Genomic DNA, 24580 nt, shown 5'->3' on the forward strand with positions numbered 1-24580 from the left:
TTTGCTACCTTGGGAGAGGGTAGAAGAAAGGGAGGGAGAAAATCGGAATCCTAAAATGTCAGAAAACAATTGGGGGAAATGGCTTCTATGTGGAACTGGGGGGGGGGGGGGCTAATCAATTTTAAAAAGAACAGTAATCACCTCATCTCCATCCGAGCCCCATGCCAGCTTTTGTGGTACAGGCTAGATGGCAGGAGTGATGCCCCCCAGGAGAGCATCTCCATGGCCAAGGTCTCTCCAGCTACCTTCCTTAGCGTGAATAGAAATGGCTCTTCTACTGGCCCTTGACATTATTCAGGTGGTCAGTGCCCCTGTTGTTGTCGTTAATAATAATAATAATAACAGTAATAATCACTTATGATCCTGTCCTATTTTCCTATTTACAAATGACTTCTTTCAAAATAGAAACACAAAGTGGTCAATGACCCCTGTGGGATGGGGAGCCGCATTCACAGATGAGCCCCCCAGCCCCACTCTCTGGGAGTTTTCTCCTGGTAGGCTTATATGTCTGAGCCTCCCTCCTCACTGCCATCAGGCTCTCCTGCAGCCCTGGGACTTCCTCAGGGATTCCTCAGCTCTCCCAGCCAAGAGAAACTGAGGCCAGGGAAAAAAGAGTAAAGAATATGGTCAGAGAGGCTTAGGGGAAGGTCTTGGCTTTATTCTGGCCTTCTCTAGGCCAAGGGGCTCTTGCCCTGGGGTCCATAAGCTTTTTTTTTTAATATTTACATAACTGTATTTCAGCCTAACTGGTTTCCTCGTACTCCGATATATTTTATTTTGAGAATTTAAAACACTTCTCCTGAGAAGGGATCCATAGAATTCACCAGACTGCCTGGGAAGAGAAAAGGTCCCAAATTCTTAGAGTAAGGAAGAAAAAAAGAGAGAGGTGAGCAAGAAGAGATCTCTAATGGGGTCTCAGCGGGAAATGTCTCCCTCCACGCTCGCCATCCGTCCTGAGGATGCCTGGGGTCCTAGAACCTTTCTGCAGAGGTCAGAGCTCCAGGGTGGGTCAGACAACCTGCCTATGGTGTGCCTACCTGAGCAAGGCACAAGGATGGTTGACATCCTACAAGGCGCTGTGGTGCAATGAAGAGGCTGCTCTGCTTTTGGAGCCACGGGCCCTGAGTTCAAATCCTGGTGACCTTGGGCAAATCATTTGTCCTCTCTAAGCTTCAGTGCTTTGTTAAAGGGAGAGTGTTGGGTGAGATGATCTCTCAGGCCCCTTCCAACTCTGAAGCAATGACTGAGATGGCAGCCAGGTGGGGAACACCCAGGAGGATTTCTACACACTTGGCTGGCTGTCTTCAGGACTCTTGATGTAGCAAGAGGGGGTCTCCTTTGTCCCCAGGGCCCCGGGAAGCCCAGCAGCAGCTGATCTGACCGGGCCTCTGTTCTGTCCCCCCCACAGACAACGGCCCTGTAGGGAAGCGGAGGACAGGCACGGCCACCATATATGTCACTGTGCTGGATGTGAATGACAACCGGCCCATCTTTCTGCAGAGCAGCTACGAGGCCAGCGTCCCTGAGGACATCCCCGAAGGCAGCAGCATTGTGCAGGCAGGTGGCCAATGACTCTGGTGCAGAGCCATGGTGGGGCGGGCATGGACGGGGGACAAAGAAGACAGAGGACAGGCTCTTCAGCCCTCATCCTCCATCCTCAGTCCTGAGGAGGAAAAGTCAGTGGCATCGGGTGGGAGTGGGGGATGTGACAAAGAGGACAGAGGCAAGATCCTCTCTGCAGCCCTCGTCTTCAGTCCTGAAGAAGAAAAGTCAACGTCTTGGGGAAAGGCTGGGAGGACAAGGAATCTGGGAAATTAGACTAGAAATAAAGCCAGTGGGGACAGCTAAGGGGCTCAGTGGTTTGGAAGTCAGGGTCAGAGAGAGGAGGTCCTGGGTTCAACGGTGGCCTCGGATACTTCCTAGCTATGTGACTCTGGGTAAGTCATTTAATTCTTATTGTCTAGCCCTTACCCCTCTTTGTCTTGGAACCAATGCATAGTATTGAGTCTAAAAAGGAAGACATAGGGGAGGGGGTAGGAGAGAGAGAGAGAGAGACCACAAGAGGGAGGGAGGAAGGAAGGAAGGAAGGAAGGAAGGAAGGAAGGAAGGAAGGAAGGAAGGAAGGAAGGAAGGAAGGAAGGAAGGAAGGAAGGAAGGAAGGAAGGAAGGAAAGCAGGAAAGGAGGAAGGAAGGAAGGAAGAAGGAAGGAAGGAAAGCAGGAAAGGAGGGAGGAAGGAAGGAAGGAAGGAAGGAAGGAAGGAAGGAAGGAAGGAAGGAAGGAAGGAAGGAAGGAAGGAAGGAAGGAAGGAAGGAAGGAAGGAAGGAAGGAAGGAAGGAAGGAAGGAAGGAAACAAGGAAACAAAGGTAGCTGACACTCTATTGCCCTGGCCAGACCCAGCTCTGGAAGGCCTTGGGCCCCAGCTGCTGGCCTCTCCATTTAGCACCCGTGGCTCCGCCAGGAGGGGATGATCCCCCTTTACGTTGCCCCTCTTTCTCTACCCTTGATTTCCCTGCCTAGGGAGAGTTCTGCCAATCCAGATTGGTAGTGACAGCTTCCCAGCTGAGGAAGAAAGGGAGGGTGGTAGGAATGTCAAATTTTCCCGGAAGGGAGGAGATAAGAGGGAGGACCAAGCCAGGATTCAGTCATGGCCCAGAACAGAGATGCTTTCATCAGGGTTTTGGCTATAATTTTCCTCAAGGGAAGTAAACAGGCCTGAGGGAAGAAAGGGCCCCTTTGCCAAACTGGTAGGAGTGAGAGTGGTGAGGATCTTAGAGGGGGGAAAAGGAATGGGGGTTTGTTTTTTGTTTTTTTTGTTCAGTTTTTTTTAATTAGGGGGGTGTATGTGAATTCCATTCACCGCCCTCTCACACACACACACACACACCCATATATCCAGGGATACTTGGGCTGCTGGGGCAGGGGTGAGGAGCGAGAGATGAGTTGAGAAATGAATGACTGTTTTCAACCATCGCCCTGGGGTTTCCGACTGTGAAGCCAAGCCAACAAGTGAGGCCAAGCCTAACTGTTCCAACGTATCCTGGGAGGGCTACTCAGTCTCAAATAAGGATGCTGGGGGAAGGAGGCTGCACCTGTACCCACACTAGCCTACGCCAGGACCAGGGAGAGGAACAGAGGTCAGCTCCTCTGGGACCATGAAACTTCAAAGTGGACAAGAGAGAGGGAGGCATGAAAGAAGGGACAGAGGAAGGCAGGGAATTTCCAGCCCTATCTTGCCATGTGCACAGGATGGGGAGGTTCCCAGAAAGCCAGGCAAGAAGCTGACATTCCATTGCTCAGAATTGCCAGCTGTAGAGCTTTCCATCCTGCCTGGAAACATCCAAATGCCTCCTCCTCCCTCAACACACACAAAAATGAGACTTTTCCTAAGCGCCTTCTCTCCTGAAATAGCACTGGGTCTGGAGTCAGAAGATCCGAGTTCAAATCCCAATTCCACCCCTTAATACCTAAAGGACAAATCAGTTCTTGTCTCTGGGCTTCACTTTCTTCTCTGAAAAATGAGAGAATTAAGCTAGACGTCCTCTAAGATTCCTTCCAGCTCTACATCTGTGGATCCACAAACTACTTCTAGGGCTTGAAGAGACCTTCCTACTTTCTGGTCAGCCTTACTGTATCCCAGAGCCTGGAGCTTAGATTTCCCTATTTCATAGACCCCTAGATCACCTGGTTTCTGTGTGTGCCCGGTGGGCTGCCTGGCACATCTCCAGCCAGCATGGGCAGTCACTCCAGAGAGGAGAGCAGAATTTTTCCACATTGGCTATAGATAGGTGTCTGCTTCTGTGCCAAGGGTGGGCATTAACAAGGTCAAGGCTAGCCTATTTGTTCAAGAGGAAGGCAGCAGGTCCTTCCATCAGATAGACATCTGTGTGCCCATATTCCATTCTCAAATAATTAGATTTTTTTTTCAACCAATAATACTGTTCAAGGGGAAAAAAAAACCTTCAAAGTATATAAGTAACAGGGAGCAACAGTTCTAGTTTCCCTTATTCCCAAAAGGGAAAAGGAAAGACATAAAACTGAATGATTTACCCAAGATTCCCTGGTGACTTAGTGGTCAGACCCAGGTGACTCCTTGAAATCAAGGTGACCTAAAATAGGCAGAGCCTGAGAATGACCCCGGCTTCCTGAGAGCTCCCTTGCACACAGTGATGGGTGGATGTGGTCTGAGGAACTTGCCTTGGTGTCCCAGATAATGAGATTAGTTAACTAGATGTCCATGAGAAGGATATAACTCAAAAGCTACCTCCCCTCTACTTGGTTACAGCCTACCTCTAGTTTCTCTCCATGCCTGCATTTTTAAATTTTTGATCTGGACCTGTGATTTTGTAGTGGGTGCTTCATAAATGCCTGCTGAATGAGAAGGGGAAAAAATATCATCAGGGAAACTCCTGGTGTGGAAACTCTCTCCACCTGGGAAAAAAATATATATCAACAGGGAAACTCCTGGTGTGGAAACTCTCTCCATCTGAGATACTGAAAAAGTTGAATGACTTCCCTTTGATCACACAGGGGCACTACTAGAACCCAGGTCCTTAGAGCCCCCGATAGGGTCCCCAGACCCTTTTCCCATCCAGTTTAATAAACATAACATGTAATTATGCGCTATGAGTTGTACATGCTTCCTTTAGACCACAGACAAAGGGGCTGATTGAGGAAGGGGCTCCCGGGGCAGCCTGAAGTCCGCAGAGCCCCTCGAGTGTTGCCTATTATTGCTGCAGGCTAGTAACACACTTCCCCTCTCTCCCAAACCTATGACACTCCCTCAGGCTGAGCAGAAAGTAAAAGGCTGGGCAGAGGCGCTAATGGGGGAGCGTCTTTTCCCTGAGGAAACGAGAGCGGCTGGTGACATTTCCTAATCAGAGCTCAGGTGTCACTTACAGCTGCAAGCAGCACCTCGTCCTCCTGCCCGTCACTTTCTGACACCGTGCCAGCGCCAGCCTCTGAAAGGGGCCTCTTAACACATCTTAAGACGCCCCTACCTGATTGATCCTGACGCCTTCTTATTGAAAGAGTGCCTCCAGACACATCTGCTGAGATCATGATTAGATATAAATATATGACAGTCTCCAGCCTACTCCCCCTGTGACGGGCACCCAGGCACTGCGCGGAAAGGAAGGTGACCAGCAGAGAACAGAAGGCCATGCAGCAGGCACTGCCAGCCAGCTGGGGAATGGACAGACACCATTCATGGAGGAGAGGCTCCCCCAAATGGCAATCAAGGCTGGTGCTTCCTATAGAATAAGCTCAGCCAATACTATCAGGATTAACCAGGACAATTAAATTTAGGTTATGTAAGGGCAGCAAGGTGGTCAGTGATTAGAGAACCAGGCCTGGACCCAGTTCAAATCTGGCCTCAAACACTTCCTAGCTGTGTGACCCTGGGCAAGTCACTTAACTATGCCTATCCCTTACCGTTCTTCTGCCTTGGAACCAATACACGGTATGAATTCTAAGACAGAAGGTAAGAGTATAAAAATTTTTAAATTAGGTGACTTTATTGATGAAACTCAGAGGAATGTGGCGTAATAGATGGAGAGCCAATATCAGAATCAGAAAGACTCTTGGTCCTACTGCTGGTGTACACTGACTCCTCTTATCACTTCTGCACCTCCCAAGAAACTCTCTTAAGACTGTGGATGGCAGAGTCAGTGTTTTTCTACATTGGTAGAGGGAGTTTACCTTTTGGAAGTTTTTGTACCAATGACGTCACAGGTCAAGTTTGTTTGTTTTTAATGGCCAAGACAGGAGAGGGGGCGAATGTGCTCTAGGGTCCCACAAAGCCCCCAAGACATACAAGCATTGAGATATCCATTCCAGCCCCAAAATTCTGTGATCCTAAGTTCAGGGAACATTTTGCGTTAAAAGATCCTCCCTTTCTCCCAATGAGAACCCCAATCCAACCCCCGTCTACCATGCTGCCTCCATTTTGGATGTATCATTTTTGAGGGATGTCATTCAACTGGAATATGCCAGAAGGAGGGTACCAGGATGATGAGGGACTTGAAAACATTTCATACAAGGACTAGTTGGAGGAACTGAGAACGGTTGAGCAGAAGAAGCCCAAGGAGAGAGGAGAGGTCTCATCTCCTGATATTCAAAGAGGAAATAGACTTGTTCCGCGTGAGCCCAGAGAGCAGAAGTAGAAGCAGTGAGTGGGAGTCAAAGGGAGGGAGGCAGGCTCAGCAGAAAGGAGGATGTTCAATCCATCCTAGATGCTGACCTAGTCATAGAGCTGACCAACAGTGAAATGGGCTGACTCATGAGAAACTAAGTTCCCCATCACTGGAAGGATCCCAACAGGCTAGATAATCTTCTTCATAGGTGCTGCAGAGGAAGCTCCTACACTGAATGGGAGATGGACTAAATTACCTCTGACTCTTAGAAGCGCTATTAGATTCAAGAACATGGAGAAGGATTGGGTTATACCTGAGAGAGCATGACCTCTGAACCTTCCATCAGCCATAATTGTGGGGACACATTCAGGGTCTTAGGAAAGCATTTTTCTGTCACCCTCAGGCACCCTGGAGCATAACTAGTCTTTTGAGGGAAAAAATATATACGTAAGGAAGTGAATGGACAGCTGACCTCATCACCAAAAAGACCTAGATTCAGATTGTGCCTCAGGCACATTGCTGTCATGTCATTGACTCTTCATGACTCCATTTGGGGTTTGGATTTTCTTGACAAAGGTACTGGAGTGGTTTGCCATTTCCTTCTCCAGCTCATTTTCCAGATGAGGAAACTGAGGCCAGCAGGGTTAAGTGGCTTGCCCAGAGTTTGCCCAGCTAGAAAGTATCTGGGTTTGGATTTGAATTCAGATCTTCCTGACTCGAGACCCATCACTCTATCCGCTGTACCACCTATCTGCCCCATACTGGATGGTTAACCCTGAGCACCAACAATTGAAGTTCTCTAAGCACCTCCTACTATAGGCAGCAGTGAATGTGATAGAGGGAATCTCCAAATCTGTGAGTTCCCTAAACCAGTGAAGTGCCAGGTGGGGTGTCCATCCCCTATAAGTAAGTCCAAGATATACCTGAGGGAAATACAGAGCAACTGGGAAGGTGAGAGGGAGAGCACCAGAAACGTGGGCGATCAGAAACCTGGTGTGGGATGAGCTGAGCTGGAAGAAATCAGAAGGGAAGGAAAGCATCCCAGATGCCAAGCCAGTGTGGAGACACTTTGATGAGGATGACTAGAGTATGAATGAGCAGCAGCAAGGGCACCAGGATGGTTGGTTGGGACAAAGCAGGCACCCAGGAGACTTATGTGCAAAAAGAGCCTGGGCAGGATCAGATCCTGAAGCACTTTAAATGGCAGGCACTGAGTGGACTTAATATGTGGTTCCATAGGCAATAGGGAAAGGGAACAAGCATTTTTTGAAACCTTTACACTTCTGTCTTAGAATTAATACTATGTATTATGTACTAAGGCAGAAGAGAGCAGTAAAGGCTGGACAATGGGGTTTAAGTGACTTGCCCAGGGTCACCCAACTAGGAAGTGTCTGAAGCCAGATTTTAAAGAATAAACATTTATTAAGTGACTACTGTATGCCAAACAGGCACTTTACAAATATCTCATTTGCTATATAGCTAGGGAGCCACTGGAGGTTTTTGGAGAGGGAGAATGGCCTGGCCAGAACTGAACTTTAGGAAAATCAGCTGCATAGGGGATGAACAGAGAAGGAAGAAAGGTCTCAGGTCTCATTTCTTTTGTGAAAAAGGTATCTGAGCATTGTAGACAGGTAAAAGGAGAAGACAGGTCAGTGCTTTATTCTCTCTGACTTAGAAACTTGGGGCATGTGCTATCAACCAAGAGCCCCAGGAGTGGCTAAGCTTGACCCCAGTCACTCTAAAAGAAAGAGGCTCCCCAGTGGTCCCTGGAGATGGATGGCCAGTCTCTCCTCTCGGTGATCTCCTCTTGGGTCTCTGGAAGAGGCCTGCTGAGTTTTAGCTGCCCCAGGCCTGCTCTGTTTTGAGCTTTGGGGTGCCTTTTGCCCCCCTAGTTCTGTCCCTCCTGTGGGAAGGGAGGGTGCGGCACCAGCAGAGGGTCTCTCCAGGGAGTCAGGGAGACCACTCCATCACCCCCCAACCATCCATCCATCCGTCCTGGAGTCACCAAGAATAAAAACAGGAAAAGAGGTTCTTTATTGCTGGTACGGAGGACAGGCTTGGCCTTTCATCTGGGCTTCCCTACATTTAAGGAGGCTCCAGCTGGAGGTGTCTCCCTCCGAGTCCTGCCAGCCCTGCAGCCACATTCAAAACCTTTAATAAGTTCTCCTTTCCTCCTTCAATCAAGCCATTCCATGCCAGCTGCAACTGCTACCTTCCCCTCTGCCCTCCCCCCAGTGGCAGAGAGGGATTCCTACTGATTAGCTTCCCAGCTTCAGGGCTGCACAACAAGGAGCAGCCAGGCATCACCAGCATGATTACCTCCTCTCTGGGAAGCTCAGCCTCTTCCCTTCCCCATGTAGCCTTGCCCATTGCTGCGGCGGGAAGGAGATGGCAGGAGAGAGGAGGGGGCAATTGGGAGCTTGTCCTTTAAGCCAGGGTCTTTCTTTAACTTCCTTGAGATAGCACATGCGGCTCCTAATAGAGGTAGCACAGTCCTCTGCTGTCTGTGCCCGTTGGTCACCAAAGTCCTCTGCCCCAAGTGCCAAAGGATACCAGTTTCTGCAGCCTGCTCTCTGCAGTTCTCCTGCAATGGCAGAAGTGGACTGATGGGCATCCTAGGGCAGGAGGAAGAAGGGAGCTGATTTGTGCCTGCCCTCACTCATCCTCATCTCTTGGACTGCTTGGACCAGTCGAGAATTCAATTAGTCTCTCCGGGAATAGAGCTTTCCCAGGAGTCCTTAGGCTTTGACGTTGTTTGGAAGAAACCTTTGGACCAAATGATGACTTTGGACTCTTACCAGAACTTTTCCCCTGAAGCTAGGAAGGAGGCATTCTGGAAGGACAAGTTGAATGTTATGTCTTCAATACACAAAAAATTGTTTTTCAAAGGGAAGTCGGGAAACCTGAAATGGGATTTCCAGAAAACAGTGGCCCTTTAGCAAAGGGATCTATCTCTAAGGGGCATCCTTGCTTTACCTGCTGGCTACATCCTGCTAGCCTGGACAGAGTTCTCCAATTTGTCCTTGGATAGGGTAGGCTTTCCAGTGGGAAACAAAAGAATTGGTCCACAAAGTACAAGGAACCCCATTGCAGATCTGTACCTGGGGTAGGTTGGTAGAGTCTGAGGACTTTCAGCTTTTCTTGGACTTGGCCTATGGGTAGAAGGGTTGAGTTGGGAGTCTATGGGGTCAGAGTAGAGACAGGCTTCGGCTTTGGGGGAGGATGCCCCATCCACACCTTCTTCCCATCATTCTGAGGGAACCTAGATGACCTCCAGCTCCTCCCTCGACCACATCACATCTTGGTGGATTCCATGAAGCCCCAATCCCTATCAGGTAGGGGCTGGTGGATGGCCGGCCCGGGGTGCTGAGAGCCAGGCCGGCCCCGACGAAAGCTATGGATGGACTGGCGCAGGGAGCCAAGGCGCTTCCAGAATCGGAGCTGGGGCTCGCTGGGCGTCTCTGGGTGGTAGGGCATGCATTCGTGGGGGCCGTGGCGAGAAGGGTCCATGGCTGCCGGCTTGCAGAGGGTGACAAAGAGCAGGAAAGTTGCCAGCAGAAGGAAGATGCAGGCCAGAGCAATGATGATGGACAGAGATTGTGGTATCTCCCCTGGGGGCCATGGACTGGGTGAGGCAAGCTCAGCGGAGGTTGTGTTGGTGAAGAAAACCAGGCCAAGGGTTGGGGAGCTCTTGTGGTTCGGTTCCTCAGTGTTCATCTCTTCTGAAAGCCATATATAATAAAAGGTCTTAGAAACCATTCCTCACCATCTTGTTTAAGCATTGTCTATCTCCAATTTACAAATGAGGAAATAAGATTTCAGGGGTTACATGACTTGACAAAGGTCACACAGCTATAAATTTTCAGAACTGGGGTTGAACTCCAGTTCTCCTGCCTCTGGGCCCAAGATTATCAACTCTCCCACCATCTTTCTCTAGAGTTCCCAGAAAGAGCTGGATATGGGATATGGAAGACACAGAGATTCTCTGTAGAATCAGAACTTTTTAATCAGTTCTTGTGGCCTGAAAGAAAACGTCCTAGGGGGCAGCTAGGTACCTCAGTAGAGGAAGACAGTCCTGAAGTTGGGAGAACCTGGGTTCAAATCTGACCTCAGACACTTCCCAGCTGTGTGACCCTGGGCAAGTCACTTAACCCCCATTGCCTAGCCCTTACCACTCTTCTGCCTTGGAACCAATACTTAGCATCAATTCTAAGATATAAAGTAAAATTTAAAGAATAAATGCTGTGATCTGTGATAGGCGCCTCTCCACTGTCCTTGCTCCTGGAAGGAAGCCGTCGCATCACCAAAATTCACTGATTTTTGGCTTTGGACAACCGATTAACCTCATCCGTGATATTTAGCTTGAGTAGACGGGAGGGGTGCAAGCATCCGTAATCCTCATTTTCACCTGCTTCCGTAGGGGACAGCCCAGGGCAGTTCCAGTCTCAGGACAATTTGGGATTTCTTATTTACTTTTGTCTAAATGCTAGCTGACCATCTTGTTTGAGCTTCCCAGGGTCCTGGTAAGAGCCAGAGCAATGTGTCCTAATAACTAAAGGGGCGGCCAGCCTCCCTACTCCTCCGTCTCCCCCGGCCACAGCCCCCCATCCTCAGCACTCACCCATCACATCAGAAGCAAACTCTGGGTCCTGCTTCTCCTTTCCTAGCCCTGCCTAGAGCCTCTGCTGCCCTGCATCCAAAGGCAAGCTAGCCGTCAGCCCCCTGAGCCTCTTCGTTCTGATCATTTCCAGGCAGTGGCCCAGCTCTCCCAGCTCAAGCCCTGTGGAAATTCTGATGTCTGTCTGGCATTTCGGGGGCCTCCACCTCTCCGGCAGCGAGCCCAGAGTCCGGTCTGGTCTCCCTTCAAATCCTGGCTGGCTGCTCGTTTCTCGTAGGGAAGGGGGTCCAGGGGGGCTCAGAAAAAGGAGGGCTTATCTCCTATGGCGAGCTGGGGAGGAGGAAGGAGGGAAGAAGAATCTCCCCAAGGGGAGCATCTGCCAGCTTCTCTCCTTTGCACTGACTTGGAAGGGAGCCTGTGTGATGTTGGGAGCACCTAGGGGTGCTGCCCCTCTGGCCCACCATCCCTTCAATGGTGTTTCTCAGGAAGATTCTAGGGGGAGGCCCCAGTCTGCATCAGTAAATAACTCCTGATTGTTTCTTTCTTTTCTTTTCTTTTCTTTTTTCAAACTTTTACCTTCTGTCTTAGTATCATCGCCGAGACAGAAGAGCTGCAAAGGCTAGACAATTGGAGTGGAGTGACTTGCCCAGAGTCACACAGCTAGGAAGTGTCTGGGACCATTTTTGAACCCAGGACCTCCCAACTCCAGAACCATCTTTCTATCCATTGGGCTACCTAGCTGCCCCCTTCCAATTAAATTGTTTTTAACCCTTCCAGCTTCTGGGTCGCCCTCTCTGTGCCAACATAGAGGACCGTTTGAGTCTCTCAACTATCTTCCTTCCTTGGTCATTTTCCCAAGTGAATCAGCTGGAAATTCCCAATTCTCAGTCTCTAAGACAGAAGGGCAAGGGGTAGGCAATGGAAGTTAAGTGACTTGCCCAGGGTCCTACAGCTAGGAAGTGTCTGAGGTCAGATTTGAGCCCAGGGCTCTATCCACTCTGCCACCTAGCTGCTCCTCCTAGTGATTTCTAATAATTGAGGCAGCGTACAGTAAAAAGGAAGCTGGTATTTGGGGGTTTTGGTTGTATATGAGTGTGCTCGCACAACAAGGACCAATATGGAAGTGGGTTTTGCATGACAATAAAAAATGAAAAAAAAAAGGAAGCTTTTCAAACCCACAGGACTTAGGTTTGAATCCTTTCTCTCCTCTTTCTTGTCTGTTGTGATCAGTCACTCTTCTTCAATCACTTTGCTTATTTAAAAAATGAAAGGATTGGAATAGATGACCTTTAAGGTTCCTTTCAGTTGTCTGTGATCCACTTATCTGTATTGGGTTAATTTAATGAATAAGTAAGAATTTATTTGAATTTAATTTTATTTTATTGAATTGAAATGAATGTTATATTTGAAATTAGTTTATCATTTACATTTGAAATTGAATTCATCTATAACTGAAATGAATTTAATTTATCAGAATTTAATGAATAAATAAAAATTACTTATGGGGCAGCTAGGTATCACAATGGGTAGAGAGCCAGGCTCAGAGGCTAGAGGACCTGGGTTCAGATCTGACTTCAGATACTTCCTAAATATGTGACTGTGGCCAAGTCACTTAACCCCCATTGCCTAGTCTTTAAGGTTCTTCTGCCTTAGTATCAATACTAAGTATCAATTCTAAGACAGAAAGCAACATTTTTTTAATTACTTGTAACTAGTGAAATAGTACAGAAACATTTGCATAATTGTACCCATTTATATTGTTGTTTCAGTAGCATCCAGCTCTTTGGGACACCACTTGGGGTTTTCTTGGCAAAGACACTGGAGTGACTTGCCACTTCCTTTTCCAGCTTATCTGACAGATGAGGAAACTGAGGCAAACAGAGTTAAGTGACTTACCAAGGGTCACACAGCTAGTACGTGTCTGAGGTCAAATTCAAACTCGGGAAGATGAATCTTTCCTGACTCTGGCCCAGTGCCATATCTACTGCACTCCCTAGTCGCCCCACATTAACATGCATTAAATATTTTCCTCCCAGTAGTCCTCTGTGAACTCAGCAGGATAAGAATTGTTGCCCCCATTTTACAGATAAGGGAACTAAGATTCAGGGAAGTCAGAGGATGTGCTCAGCTCACAGTCAGAGAGCTGGGAACTCGGATCCTCTGACTTCAAGTCCAATGCCCGTCCCCTCCACCACGCAGCACAAGAATACAAAGCCACTTTCTCCCAGAGGCTCTGCTCTGGCTCAGGCGGGGCCACCCTCTCTGTATTCCCTTCTAGTCTCCCCCTGGTGACCGGCACCACAGATGTCCCTGGAGGGGAAACCCTGGGAGAGAGGGAAGAGAGGAGGCCAGTCTCAGGGGGCAGTGGGTCTGGGGGCCAAGGGAAGCCGCTGGGTAGCTTTCCCATCCCTACACTTGCCATCTCTGGGCCAGCCCCGTGGACAGTTTGAGTCTCTAGACTATCTTCCTTCCTCAGTGATTTCCCCCAAGTGAATCTGCTGGAAACTCCCAATTCTCAGGCCTTCTTTCAGGGACACTATTTAGACAAATGAAGCAAGGAGTGCTGGGAAAAGGGGCCCTTGGTTTTGGGTGCCCCAGATCTGGGGGTACATTTCTGGATCTCTGAATTTTGCAGTATATCTCTGCCAAGGGGTGGTATCTGGGCTTCCCCTCTGTCTCATTGCCACCCCCTGCCCAAGCCAGAGAACCCAGGCATCAATCCATTCTTGTCCCCCAAACCTCTGGTGGCTCTTTCTAGGGTACAGAGTGGAGTCAGGGGATAAAGGGGAACTGACCTCTGCTCTCAGCTGAAAGGCTTCCTTGGACAATGAAACCCCGTCCCAGTCACTCTAAAAGAAAGAGGCTCCCCAGTGGTCCCTGGAGATGGATGGCCAGTCTCTCCTCTCGGTGATCTCCTCTTGGGTCTCTGGAAGAGGCCTGCTGAGTTTTAGCTGCCCCAGGCCTGCTCTGTTTTGAGCTTTGGGGTGCCTTTTGCCCCCCTAGTTCTGTCGATCCTGAGGAGTTGGATAAAGTATGCCCCCCCCCCTCTCTCTCTCTCTCTCTCTCTCTCTCTCTCTCTCTCTCTCTCTCTTCCCCCCCTCTCTCTCTCCCTCTCTCTCTCCCTCTCTCTTTCTCCCTCCCTCTTTCTCTTCTTTCCCTCTCTCTCTCCCTCTTCCTCTCTCTCTCTCTTCCCTCACTCCCCCCTCTCTCTCTTCCCCCTCTCTCTTTCTCCCTCTCTTTCTCTCTCTCTCTTTCTCACTCTACCCCTTTCTCCTCTTTCCCTCTTTCTCCCTCTCTTTCTGCTTCCCTCCCTCTTGCTCTCTCTTCCCCCTTTCTCCTTCTCTCTCCCTCCTCTTTCTCTCTCCCTCCCTCTTGCTCTCTCTCTTCTCCCCTCTTTCTCTCTCTCTGTCTCTGTGTCTCTCTCTCCCTCCTGCCCTCCCTCTCTCTTTCTCCCTCCCTCTTTCTCTTCTTTCCCTCTTTCTCTCCCCCTCTCTGTCTCTCTCTCTCCCTCACTCCCCCTCTCTCCCTCCCCCTCCCTCTTACTCTCTCTCTTCCCCCCTCTTGTTTTTTCCCCTCCCTCCCAATATTGTTGCTTCTCCTTCAGTTGGTCCTGAGTCTAGAGGAAAGAAAGAAGAAGAGGGGATGGGCAATGGGGTAGGGATGGCAGCTGAGATGCGGGGAAAGTTCTCCAGCCCGTCCTGGGAGCAATCTGGGCCCCCAGGCTAGGGGACTGCCATGATTTCCCTCATTCCCTTGGGGGGGAGTCCGTGGCAATGGTCGAGCTGGCTTCGGGGCAGGAATATGGAGGGGAGAAGGGCAGAATGGAGAGAGAAGGAGTCCTTTTCTCAGCCCTTCCAGAGCTGCCAGCGCTCTCACCTTCCCCTGGTGAAAGTTTGAATGGTACAGTCTGCTTCTGACTGACTATTCAGCGCCTGCCAGCCTCCAGGTTACTGAGGGAGTGGGCCTTGGGAAGGCGGGAGGGAGGGAGGGAGGGAGGGAGGGAGGAGGAGGGAGGCTGGGAGGGGCCCCCTGTCCCCACACATCATGGGCTGCTTCTTTTGCTTCCCAGCATCCCATAGCTTGTTTCTGCCCTCTTTCTCCCGTTCCCCCCCCTCCCAGTGGAAGGGCTCCTCCACAACAGTCAGCCCAAGGCGCCTGACAGGCAAAGGAGATGATGCTTGAAGGGGATTCAAGCTGAAGTCTTTTCGATTTGGGTGGCCCTTCCCCGAGACCCTCCAGGCGGCAGCCACCCCTCCCTTCCCCCATCCACCCTCACACTCACTCCCCCCACCACACACACACACCCCATCCCTGACTCTTCTTCAGCCTCATTCCCACAGAAGCCAGAGTGTAGCAGCTGCCCCTGGCAACAGCTGGCTGGCCCGCGAAGGAGCCTGGCAGAGATTCATGGGAGTTAGCGGAGGCCTGAGCCTGCCCAGCCAGGAGGGGAAATAAGAACAGGAATAAGGCTGGCCCTGATCTGGGGCTCTCAGGGTGGCAAAGCGATGGACAGAAATGATTGGACCCCCACACCAACCTTGTGAAGCGTGCCCTTGTTATCCCTGTTTTACAGAGGAGGAAACTGAGGCTGAGAAAGATCAATTCTCTTGCCCACCATTACTCTGCCAATGGGAAGGATTTAAACTTTGCAGATCTTCCACACTTCAGGTCCTACCTGCTTTTCCTCATGCCACACAGCCCAGTTATTTCACTCAAATTCTAAATGACGTGAAATGGGGCTCCCAGACAGTCCAGAACCTGGGGGAAAACCTGAGTCCACCTGCTGGAGCTCTTAGAGCTCTGATTCCCAGGGCTGAGCCCCCTCCACTGCCCCCTTCTTCTCTCATCCCAGAGTCACACAAGCCACACACTGGATGTGCCCCAGTTTGCATGAGGAGGTTCTGGGAAGTGGGGCTGGTTGCCCAGGGAAGTAGCTGGTTCCTCTGGGTCTGGGCTGGGGGCAGAGTTCTGGATGGGAAGGAGAGGAGGGATCTGGGTATGTCTCATCAGCTCCCCCTCAGGACCTTCTGCTCCCCTCCCAGCAGTACAGTCTCCCCCAGCCCTTCCTGGCCTCACCCCCATCTGTGATCAGCCACTGTGTTAAAACTGATTTGTTCACTGTCTCAGGGAAGGTGGAAAGATGGGAGAGGAGGGAAGGGAATGAGGAGGGAGAGAATTGGAAAATCAAAGCTTAAAAAAGAAAAATGTTTTAAAATTTTGTTTTTAGGGAGCAGCTTGGTGGCTCAATGGATTGAGAGCCAGGCCTAGAGACAGGAGGTACTGGGTTCAAATTTGACTTCAGACATTTCCCAGTTGTGTGACCCTGGGCAAGTCACTTCACCCCTGTTGCCTAGCCCTTACTGCTCTTCTTCCTTAGAACCAATACACAGTATTGGTTCTAAGACAGAAGGAAAGAGATTTTTTCATTGTTTTTATATATTATTGGGGGTGAAATATTATTTTAAAAATAATATCTCTACCGTAAATATAAATTATCTAGTATGTTATTAATATGATTATTATTTTTTATTGATATGGAGTCATCAGAACTGGATTTGAATCTGCCTCTGTGACTTTGGGAATTTATTAAATGCCTACTATGTGCTAGACCCCTGAGACTACAAAGACCAAAACCCCCATAAATTAAAAAACTTTAAGTACAGGAACTCAAATTCCATTCAGATGGAGAGGGGGGGAATACAACTTATATACCTATTTGAAAATACAAAATAATTCAATGTAAGATCAAGATGGGGGAGAAAAAAAGACAGAGAGATAAAGAGACAGACAGACAGACAGAGACGAGGAAGGGGGAGAGGGAGGAAGGGAGACAGAGACAGAGAGTGAGAGAAAGGGAGACAGAAAGGCAGAGATGGGAGATATGGGGAGAGAGAGAGAGAGAGAGAGAGAGAGAGAGAGAGAGAGAGAGAGAGAGAGAGAGAGAGAACGCACTAATAACTGGGAACTGGAAAAGGTCTTTTACATGAGGTATTTGAACTTTATCTAAGGATTTTAAGAGGCGATTGCTGTACCTCTGTGGACCTCAGTTTCCCCATTTATAAAATGAGGTGGACTAATTCATCTCCTAAATCCCTTCAAACACTGAATGCATGATTCTTTGACTTGGGGTGCAGGGATTAGTGCCCCCAACTTAGATCTGTGAGGGGAGGCAGCAGGGTGAGTCAGGGGCAGGCAGAGTGTAGGTAGGTATCCTTAAGGAAGGGTAGGTCTTCACTTTTCCCTGGGGAGTAGGGGGAGGTCTAGATGGGAGATAGCAGATGCCCTGGGAACTCTGACTAGTAATCACGCACTTTGGTAATTTTCTGGGACTACATTGCCCAAATGGTAAACAGGACTTCCATCCATTTTCAACCTGGGAATGAGGAATATAATGAATGCCTGATAGCAAACGGGAGGTCTCTGGTCAGGGGAGCCCTGCAGTGTAGGGCAGAGGCACCAGGTGGAACCACTGGACCATATTTCCTCCCAGGGCAGGAATTGTCCCATTCCTTCTGTTGATTTCTTCAAGGTCTTTGGCTGATGGAACTTCCCGCTTCCTCCTTCTGGTCCCCCAGCCCTTCCTGTTGAGTATTCAAGACTTCCTGGGGAGGCTGAGAGGGAAGGGGAGGGAAAGGGAGCACAATCGGTAAGGGAGCTAGGGTACCTCCAGTTCTTGTAGAAGCGAGGAGGGACCTAAGGGATGCTGGGTTCCCCTAGGTCCTCTCTGGAAAGAGCGGGGTAGACCCCAGACCCTTCTCCCTCCATCATTCTCTGGGACTGGTTTTTCCCCTTACTTTCCTAGGGGGGCTGCCATCTCAGACCATGAATTCTGCTGTCAGAGTACTTCCAGGATGGGTGATTTCTTTCCATGTGGGCACACTTTCAATCAGCGACTATTACTAGCCCCTCACACCTCTCTTGATGATTTTGTGAATTATTATGATAGAAAAAGAATCCTCATTCCCCTTTAATCCCCTTATGATTTGATTGAACCTCAGAATTTAGCTAGACCAGTTCTTAGACACAGACATGGCTTCCCATTAAAGACAAAGCCAGAGATTTCAAGCCTAAAGGAAACTTAAGAGTCCATTTGATTCAGATATCCCATTGGCCAGATAAGGGAACTGAGGCTGAGAGGTTAGGTGATTTGCCCAAGACTTAGTGGATTGAGTGTAAGGCCTGGAATCAGGACCCAGTGTTGGCCCTGGGAAAGTCACTTAACCCTGTTTGCCTCAGTGTCCTCATCTATAAAATGATCGGGAATGGGAAATGGCAAACTACTCCAGTATCTTTACCAGGAAAATTCCAAATGGAGTCACAAAGAGTTGGGCACAACTGAAAAACAGCTGGATAACAGATGCATATCCATAAAAAATAGAAGCAAAACTTGCAAGAGAGAACACTTCCTAACCACCTGGTATTTAATTTATGTGTATTTATTCCTGATTTTTTTTCTGTATGTACTCTCCCCCTGCCACTAGAATATAAGTTCCCTGAGGGCAGGGGTTATTTCACTCTTTATATGTGTATTCCCATGTGCTGGGTCTTTGATAAATACTTGTTTACCAGTTGATTGGTTCTAGACCCTCTTGGCTCTGAGCTTACTGCCCCATTTCTGCTTCGAGAACAAGGTTAGACATTTTGGGAGGGCAGAGCTGCAAGAGAAATATATCTCCCAACAAAAGGGGACTCAGAATCATCTCCTTCCTCTGCCTTGTCTCAACTGAAATGCCCCTACCCCACCATCCCTCTCCCTGGCCAGACCATGCTAAAGCTGGGGAGGATTCCTAGTCCTAAGGAAATGTTTCCCCTCCCTCTGGATCATCCTCGACCCTATCACCACCAACACACACACACACACACACACACACACACACACACACACACACACACACACACACACACAGGATCTAATGTCCCTGAATTATTCCCCTATGCCCTCAATAGGTGGCCCATCTATATTTCAGCTGGTTCTCATACCCCACCCCCTAGGCTTTGGGCAAGTTCAAGAAGCAAAACTTGTGGGGAAAAGGCAAAATCTCTCAGATGATGGAGTTTGAGGTATCCTTAGTAAGGAAGGAACAATTCCCCACTAGGAGGAATGAAAGAATGAATGGATGATCGTTTATTAATTCCTTACTGTATGGAAAACGTGACTCTTGGCGCTGGGGATACAAACAAAATCAGAGATAACCCATTATAACGGAGGAGACTACATCTAGGTTTCAGCTACAAGTCAGACAGGAAGGTCCCACAGTCCTTAGAACATGGCAGCAAAGCAGATGGCAATGTGTCACCTTTCATGTCATTTCCACTAATAATACCATGTCTCTCTCTGATGCTGAATCACTTGGCAGTGTCAAGTATTTGGGTGATGGGAACTTTCTTTTCTGCTGAGGACACGGGGGCTCCACACCCTGGAGAAGCAGTTGGCAAGGTCCCGTCTCCCAACTCTAGAGGAATTGCTTCTCAGGATGACAGCTTTGGGAAGTGAGCTAGAAACAAGATCGGTGGGGTAGGAGACACTCCCATGCCCAGGGCTCTTGGGCTTACTGCTCATTGGTGGCTCTTGTTTAGTGGTTGGTACTAATGGTTGGGAGGAAGGTGGACCCTTTCTCCAAAGAGATCACTCCTCTCAATAATGACTGGGAAGGCTAAGCTAGAAGGAAAGTTGATGGTCTAAGGTCATTGTAAGTCCCAGGACTCTCAGCTTCAGAGTCCTAGGCTAAGTCCATCAGGATCTGAGTAGAGATGGTACTGGTGGGTGGTTTGACTCCCCTGCCACACACTGCCTCCTGTGTGTTCCTCAGATTGCTTTGCAACAGGGGCATGATCTCCCTTTTCTTGCCTTAACACCCAGGCTGAAGGGTCCCATTCTCTGCTGTAAGGCAACCCATGCTGTTGGCAGAGAATAGGATCAGCTCACCGGGCCAAGGAAAGAGGGACACAGATGGTTCCCTTCCACCTCTGTCTAGAGCGTGGGTTCCACCAGCTGCCAGGAGCCTCCCTTCTCTTCTCTAACTATCTCATCATCATTCCAGCTTGACCATGGTTCCAACCCCAGAGCACCATCCTCCTCTCCAATCTTTCCTTAGAGTATAGTTTTTGTTAGCTGTCCTTTAAATTCCCAACCCTAGGGTAAATTTCAGTACTTTAGAACAATTTCCTAAGTTGGTCCAAAGCCCCGTTACCCGCCATTGTTATCAATGAGTTGGAGGACCTGGATTCAGCACTCTCATTGGCTAGCTGTGAAACTTTTTAACTTTTCTAAGGTTAAAAACCTTTCTATGTTTCCTCATCTGTGAAATGGAGAGAATAACATTGTAGTTCCTACTTCACAAGGTTGTTGTGAAGAACAAAAGAGATGAGTCTGTACGTGTTTTTGTACAAAGTGTCGTCTGAATGTAAGCTACTGTTTTCAGGACTAGACATCACATTTGGAGAAAGATGTTGACAAAATGGAATGTGCCCACAGGAGGGCAACTGAGATGGTGAGGAGCTTGAAGGTCATATCATTCTCCAATCGGTTAGAGGACATGAGTATGTTTAGCCTAGAGAAGAGCAACATAAAGTAGGTGAGGGGCTATTTTGGAAGCAAGATGAGGCTCGCCTTTCTTAGCCCCAGAGGACAGAACCAGGAGCAAGGGAGAGAAGGTGCAGAGAGGCAGATAGAAGCTTGGCGTTATTAGGAACATCTCCCTAATGATTAGGGTGGCTACAAGTCAAAAGGGCTGCCCTGTAAAAGAGTAGATCCCCCTCCCTGGAGGTCTTCTGTGGAGACTGGATTATTCTTTATCAGGGACATTGTAGAGAATGAATTTCTATGGAGTTATTGGCTAGAGGAGGTGCCCAATGAAGATACCCTCCAATTCTTGATTTTTCTAGCACCAAGAGCCATTGAATGCAATGGGGCCATCTGTGGTAACTAGGAGAGCCCTGGGAGGTTCCAAGAATGGGAGCAGTCTATGGGAACACCCCCCAAATCTTCTAGAGCAAGCAAAGGTAGCAATGATTTCAGGTGGGATAGTAATAGTCCTATATTCAATAATCAGATGCATTGAAGGATCTCCAAATCAATCAGTGCACCTAACTAATTCCTATTATTTATTAAGACCAACTTAACTTTTTTAAAACTGGATGAATTTAAGCAATTAGTAGTAACATTAAGATTTTATCATTTTTTCTTCTAAGGAAAAAGAATGCATTGGTTAAAAGAACACTAGCTTGGGAATCAGGAGCTCTGGGTTCAAATTCTGCCTCTGACATGATCTGTGGGCAACTTCACTTTGCCCCTGGGAGTCTCTGATATATCACTTCTGTATATCTATATAGTACTTGCTTTGCAGGGTATTTGTGTGGTTCAAATGAGGGAATATATTAAAAAAACAAACTTGAAAGCAAAGATCATTAACTTGGAGATGAATCCATTTCAGGCAGCTCATGAACTTGGATGGGAAAAAAATGGCATCTTAATCATAACTAACCTTTGGTTTCCTTTGCAATCCTATACTTTATTTGATGCCTTTAAAAACATTATTCTGTAAGGGAAGCCACAGGCTTCACCAGACTGACTGCCAAAGAGGATCTGGAGCCCAAAAGTGGTTAAGAAGCCCTGCTTTCAAGTGGCGAGTAAATGTTAATCACAATAATAATAATAATCCTAGCTGGGACTTTAGGCATCTCCCTGGGCTCCAGGTGAGAGGGTTGGACTAGATGACCCCTAATCCCTTCCAGTTCACTTTCATATGTCTCTTTGTAAGAGTGATACCTGACAACCGCCCCAGGAGGGAGGATTTGTTTTTCCATTTGCAGGGAGAATTTCCAATGTAGAAACTCCCTCTATCCAGGCTACCATTGAGTAGATTAGTCCTAGGGCGCTGCGTTGTCTGAGGCACATAGCAGCTAAATAGCACAGCATCACCCCAGGGGAGCAGCAAGTCCAGCTTCTCCTGACCCCAAACCTAGTGATCTGCCCACTATGACAGGGCTGCTACTCTGAGGCAGGTGCGCAGGCATTAAGCACGCTCCTTCCACAGCTCAGGAAAGTGACTCAGTGGTGCTATTATATCAGGGCACTGAGAAGGGTAAGGAATTTAGGGTTGAGGGCTTAAAACATTTGCAGAGACTCTCACGGCCCTTTAAAGGCTTCCTTCGTTCATCATTTATTTTCTCCCACCTTGATTCTACCTGCTTCCATATGCAATCCATCACCCCACATTAGCAGCAAGGGTTAAGACCCGCCAGAGTTATCCTAGAGCCCACACTGTGCATGCGTGTAGGAGTTCTGGATCCTGGTCAGTCCCCTATGGTGGTAGGAGATGAGCTGGACACATTTATCTCTCCAAACTCCCTCTCTGGTCAGGTCCTAAAGAGGGTAAAGGACCAATAGAGAGAGGCAAGGAAGAAAAGGAATGCCATAAAAGTCATTTCTTCTACAATGGTCTAAATTTAAGAATTCATGTCATCTTTCCTCCTCCAGCTGATGGCCACGGATGCAGATGAGGGCGATAATGGGCGTGTGTGGTACCGTATCCTCCATGGTAAGCATTACAGACCTTGATTCCTAAAGGGCAGGGATCATCACCCCTCTGGTTTTTCACATTAGTACCCCACCCCAAAGGTCCCTACTTTGTCTCAACTTCCTATAATTTACAGATACCCATGAAAAGGTTCATGACAGGAAGAAAAAAGAATAAACTTTTCAGTCACATGTATGTAATTCTTCACACGTGTGTGTGTATGTGTGTATATATATATATATATATATATATATATATATATATATATATATAGAGAGAGAGAGAGAGAGAGAGAGAGAGACATTTACAATTACAAATTTGTATCTACAGCATCTTTGCACAGTGCCCGGAACATAGTACGTGCTTAGTAAATTCTTAATTTATTGTTTTCTTTTTCCTTCTTCCCGGACCCTCAGTTTTGCCCAATCCCTCTGATCCTGCAAAGGTTCAGTGCTTCAGGGGTCTCTTGGGAACCTTGAGCTCTTGGAGCCAACATCAAGATTTTCCCATGACCTCTGATGGGCTGTAAGGATGCTCTGACCCCTGACATATGCATACTCAGGAGAATAAAGGTGTTAGCAAGGACACAGCCGTCCTTAACCTTATGATCTAAAGGATCATCACAACTAAAGCCATTCTAGGTATCCCTTAAGACTGCCACCACCCCCTCCTCATAGTTTATTATATAACCCTAACTCCAAAACATAATGTAGGAGAACACAAGCCTGGCCCCCTAGGGAAGTCCACCCAGTTAATTGGCTGCCAGAGTTGTGGCTTTGCCACACAGAGGTCTCTCCAGACTCTCTTGCTTTCTTTCCACCTTCACGCCAGTTTAGAAACACCCACCCAGAAACCTGAGTTAATTCTACTGTTACAGGATGACTTCAGGAGGCCAGTCTGGATGGAGCCCATGTCAGGATTCTTAGTGACAGCCAGATCCTTCCTTTCGCAGATTATTAGCCCACCCATTCCCCCTACAACCCATCTTTCTCCCTACTCTTTCCCAGTCAGGTGATGTCATTGGACCACCTTATATGAACTCAAGACACATCAACATTAGCAAAGACATCATGGCTCTGTTTTGGCATTGCCATGGTTGCCAAGGCCTTGACACCTGCCTGCTGGCCAGCCACCTTTACTTAGATCCACCAATGCACACAGCTAAGGCATACATATGGATGCATCCATACCCAGCATTCTTTGTCTTTTCTTTTTCTCTTGAGAACTTGCCTGTGCTAATGGTCCCTTCTGGTCTTCAGTGTTCTGCCAAGAGGGCCAAATTGGCAGCTCCCAAACTTCTTTCTTTGACTTCTCTGTCTGATCAGAGAATTGAATCTTAAAGTGCTATGGCTTCTCTTCACCATTATAAACAATATCCCTAGATTCTCTTCTTCGAGGCAAGGTAGACACTGGTTGTCCATTATCCCCAACTTCTCTTGACTCCAAGTTCTAACAGTTAAGAGAGGAATTTGGGGAGAAGTTGGAACCTTGTCATGCCCCTTTCAAAACAGAGGTCTCACTCCTCTGAGAGTCCTAGCTGTTCTACCAATATTTCTCAAGAATCCTTTTTGGGGGACAACTAGGTGACTTGGTGGATCGAGAGCCAAAATCCTGGGTTTAAATGTGGCCTCAGAGACTTCCTAGCCATGTGATCCTGGGCAAGTCACTTAACCCCCATTGCCTAACCCTTACTGTTCTTCTGCCTTGGAATCAATACACAATAAGGATTTTTTTAATTTAAATTTTCTTTCATTTAAAGGGGTGTTTTTTTCCCTAAAGAGTCCATGTTGACCATGACCCAAGTGATTCTCATACCCCTCCAACTTTCAGGGCAGTAGAATGTTTTCCTGACATCCACATCTCCTAACAGAGCTCTCCTTTCAGCTCTGATCTCTAACTAGAGGAAGCTCCTTCTTTACAAGGACACACCTCACTTTCCTGCTTGCTGTAGTTAATATAATTTCCCAGAATTGAATGGAGTCTGTGCCCTGGCCCCTGGCCCCATAAAGTGTGATCATACCCCAAGGGAAACCTTTCCCTGTGGCCATAGGCCTTCTACTCCTTCTTCTTTCCCTCCCCAACAGACTTCCAGGTCGGATGACTAGGGCCCCCTTCATTACAAACACCAGACCTGGTGAGCTTAGTAAAATTATACCTCAGAACAACAAATGCTTTTCTCCAGCTGGTTTCCCTCTGTCCAGTCTTAGAGTTCCCCTGACTTCCTAGGGTTCCTCTCCTAGAGTCCCTAGTGCAACTTCACCAGCACTGCTGATCTGGATGATGGAGGCCGCCATGTTGGAAGCACAGTTCA

General features: G+C 48.2%; 2 protein-coding genes across 3 annotated transcripts in view; one reads left to right on the plus strand and one right to left on the minus strand.

Annotated features, from left to right (window-relative positions):
* Positions 1-24580, plus strand: part of CDH23 (cadherin related 23) — a 655553-nt gene that overhangs the window by 500099 nt on the left and 130874 nt on the right. For both annotated transcript variants that reach the window (XM_056799300.1, XM_056799301.1), the window contains exons 27-28: positions 1409-1557; positions 22230-22290. In XM_056799300.1, coding sequence (XP_056655278.1) covers positions 1409-1557; positions 22230-22290 — 210 coding nt within the window. The remainder of the gene's footprint in view (positions 1-1408; positions 1558-22229; positions 22291-24580) is intronic.
* On the minus strand, positions 8148-13780 carry C1H10orf105 (chromosome 1 C10orf105 homolog). The gene is made up of 2 exons (XM_007505634.3): positions 13546-13780; positions 8148-9854 (listed from the first exon to the last, which is right to left on the minus strand). Exon 2 carries the CDS (start codon positions 9847-9849, stop codon positions 9427-9429), a length of 423 nt encoding a protein of 140 aa, XP_007505696.1. The 5' UTR covers positions 9850-9854; positions 13546-13780; the 3' UTR covers positions 8148-9426.

Source organism: Monodelphis domestica, chromosome 1 (genome assembly GCF_027887165.1).
Source record: "Monodelphis domestica isolate mMonDom1 chromosome 1, mMonDom1.pri, whole genome shotgun sequence".
In the NCBI taxonomy this organism is placed as follows: Eukaryota; Metazoa; Chordata; class Mammalia; order Didelphimorphia; family Didelphidae; genus Monodelphis; species Monodelphis domestica.